Consider the following 2,769-nt stretch of genomic DNA (forward strand, 5'->3'; position numbering starts at 1 on the left):
TCAGGCATTACTGTAGCCACCATACACCAAACCAGGGTCCTTTTTTTAATAACAATATGGCTGCCTTATGTAGAGGCAGGCACCGGTGGAAAAGGATTAGTTGTTTTCATCTTTTAACAAGAAACCTGACAGGTAAAATAATGTGTTATTTAAATATATTGTGTAGATATGAAGAACGCACCTGGGTTAGATCAATTTTTTTGTCTTGATATATTAGTTGGCACACTTTTAACTGGCAAACCAGCAGCGTGTGGACCTGCTGCTTCTTTTTATCCCGTCAATTCCACCTGGTGCTCTCGGTCGTCCAGCTCATCTTAAATTTAACAAACCGACTGGATTTGTAAACGCGTTTCACTGCTGCTTGGTTTAGTTTCCATATTAACCAGGAGAGTTCTGGTATCTACATTACGCGAGAGCCTGTTCTAAAGTTAGGATAAGTATAGTTGTAGTATTGTAAATCGTTTACATCACACTTAATTGAGTCCAAATTCAGTTGCCAGATGTTTAAATTATGTTTCGCGAACCAGTCGTTCCAAAGGAGAGAGGAAAATAATACTTGAGGTAAATGCAAGTGTAATAGATTAACTAAGGCAATTTAGCATTTGCCCCATTTCTACACTGGGTTATTGTTAATCATTCATTATTTTGACACAGGGAAGTATGAATATGACCTGGTGGTTATTGGTGGTGGTTCAGGAGGGCTTGCCTGTTCCAAAGAAGGTGAGATCTTTTGCAGTGCCTGTTATTCCTTAATGTTTGACCATCTATGCTTTGTACTAAATAAATAAGGCAGTAACAATAGACTATATCTCCTGTTTACAGCTGCACAGCTGGGACAGAAAGTTGCTGTTTTAGATTATGTGGAGCCATCTGTTCAAGGTAAACTGCATTTTACTGAACCTGTCTGGTAATTGGAAAACAATCTAACAATTTCTACTTGACAAATCATAGATTCAAAGATATCATTTTTGAGTATGCTGGAAATTCTTTCTCCTAATAGGTACCAGATGGGGTCTTGGTGGTACATGTGTTAATGTGGGCTGTATTCCTAAGAAGCTCATGCATCAGGCAGCTCTACTTGGCACTGCTGTCAAAGATGCTACAAAGTACGGCTGGCAGATCTCAGGGCCGGTCTACCATGACTGGTAGGTATTACCCAAGCTTATGTAATGTGTGACAGTGTTTCATAAATGGAGAAGTAATCCTCAGGTTAAATTGTTATCACTACAGAGAGTTAGTAACTCAACAGCACCATCTAGTGATGGCATTACAGTGACAGAGTGCTGTTACTTGACTAATTGAATGCATCTGATGTGGTTTTTTTTTTTTTTTTTTGTTTTTACAAGTACAGGGAGTGTTTTGGTAGCCCATTCCTTTTCCTTCATCACTGCATCTATAGGCTTGGGTGATTTTTCTAAGAATAAAAACACAGCTCATAGGGGAATTTAGGCCTGCTCACCAGATAGGGAAGAATCCTTTACAAAGAAGACTTTCAAAACAAGAGCTTTAAAATTTGGATTAATAAAAATGTCAAAAATTAACTAAATTGTGTGTAAAATGATTTAGTTAGTGACCAATTAAAAAAATCTAACTAGGTTCATTTTTTAATTTTTTTAAGTTTGATATCTCTGTGGTTGATGTTGTGGTGTGGCCTGTGTATCATCCATTCAGTCAGTTATTGTATTTAATATGGAAAACAAGAAACCTGAAAAATAGCATTTCCTTTTTTTGTTTTTAGTGGGTATCAAACAAATAAACCCACTGTGTGTTTGTTTTTATCTAACAGCAGGGAAAAACACTTAAACATAACAACTGTTGCCTGTTATCAATGTACATCCGAGACTTGCAGGAAACACCATTTCCTGCAAATAGAATATTCCTGAACTAAACCCCACAGTCTTTCATCTACACAGAGCAATGGAGTTTAGATGGTACTCCTCTTATGTAGTGGGATAGGTTTGTCCAATGTGCAGCTTTACAACCAGTTTAAGAGGACAATGTATTGTACTGCATCCAAATTCTCTGATTTGACATGTTCATGTCGTACGGCGACATCTAGTGGCTATGTGCTGTAGAAGCAGATTCATTAGTAATTGTGATCAGTTTGTAACACCCAGAGACCATCATCACACCAAAACAAGCTTTTTACTGGCCATCCTAGGGTTCACACAGGCCACAGATCCACCTTAGAGATGATTATAGAAATCACACAACAGACTAGTGTCTGTGGGGATAAGTTTTGGAATGTTTTGTAGGAATTATTCAGCAAATATTGAGTTGTTAATTACAGAGGTACATGTACCCAGAGACCATCATCACACCAAAACATGCCACTACTTCACGTACACATATCACATGGAGGCTAGGAAAAAGACAAAACCCCGTTTCACATGTGATATATAACTTTTTAACAGTGAAGCTCAGGTTACTTCTGTTGTTGTTTCTTATCATTACTAATGTCTATGAATAATACACAAACTGGAAAGTAAAGGTTAATCATAAATGCTTATTCTCAGGAGAAATGCAACCATTTAAGTGTCTGATAAGTTCACTGAGGAGTTACTGCTTACCACAGAATAATGGGGGAAAAATATGTTGCAAAGTTTCCAGATATTAAAGAAAATAATACAAGTTGAGGAAGCTTGACTTACAGCTAGGCCTTTACTTAAAAGAAATCTGAGAAAATGGAGCAAATCTGGAGCTTAATGGAACAGAACAATTAATTATGCAGTATACTAGTAGTTCTAACTCAATAATTTAACAACTTTA

General features: G+C 37.0%; 1 protein-coding gene across 1 annotated transcript in view; it reads left to right on the top strand.

Annotated features, from left to right (window-relative positions):
• The window catches only part of txnrd2.2 (thioredoxin reductase 2, tandem duplicate 2), a 24,386-nt gene continuing 21,617 nt past the window's right edge, over positions 1–2,769 (top strand). Inside the window, exons 1-4 of the mRNA XM_020590477.1 lie at positions 1–132; positions 655–720; positions 823–879; positions 1,001–1,145. Of these exons, the coding sequence (XP_020446133.1) occupies positions 57–132; positions 655–720; positions 823–879; positions 1,001–1,145 (344 nt within the window). The 5' untranslated portion in view covers positions 1–56. The remainder of the gene's footprint in view (positions 133–654; positions 721–822; positions 880–1,000; positions 1,146–2,769) is intronic.

Source organism: Monopterus albus, unplaced genomic scaffold (assembly GCF_001952655.1).
Source record: "Monopterus albus unplaced genomic scaffold, M_albus_1.0 scaffold12.1, whole genome shotgun sequence".
Lineage (NCBI taxonomy): Eukaryota > Metazoa > Chordata > Actinopteri > Synbranchiformes > Synbranchidae > Monopterus > Monopterus albus.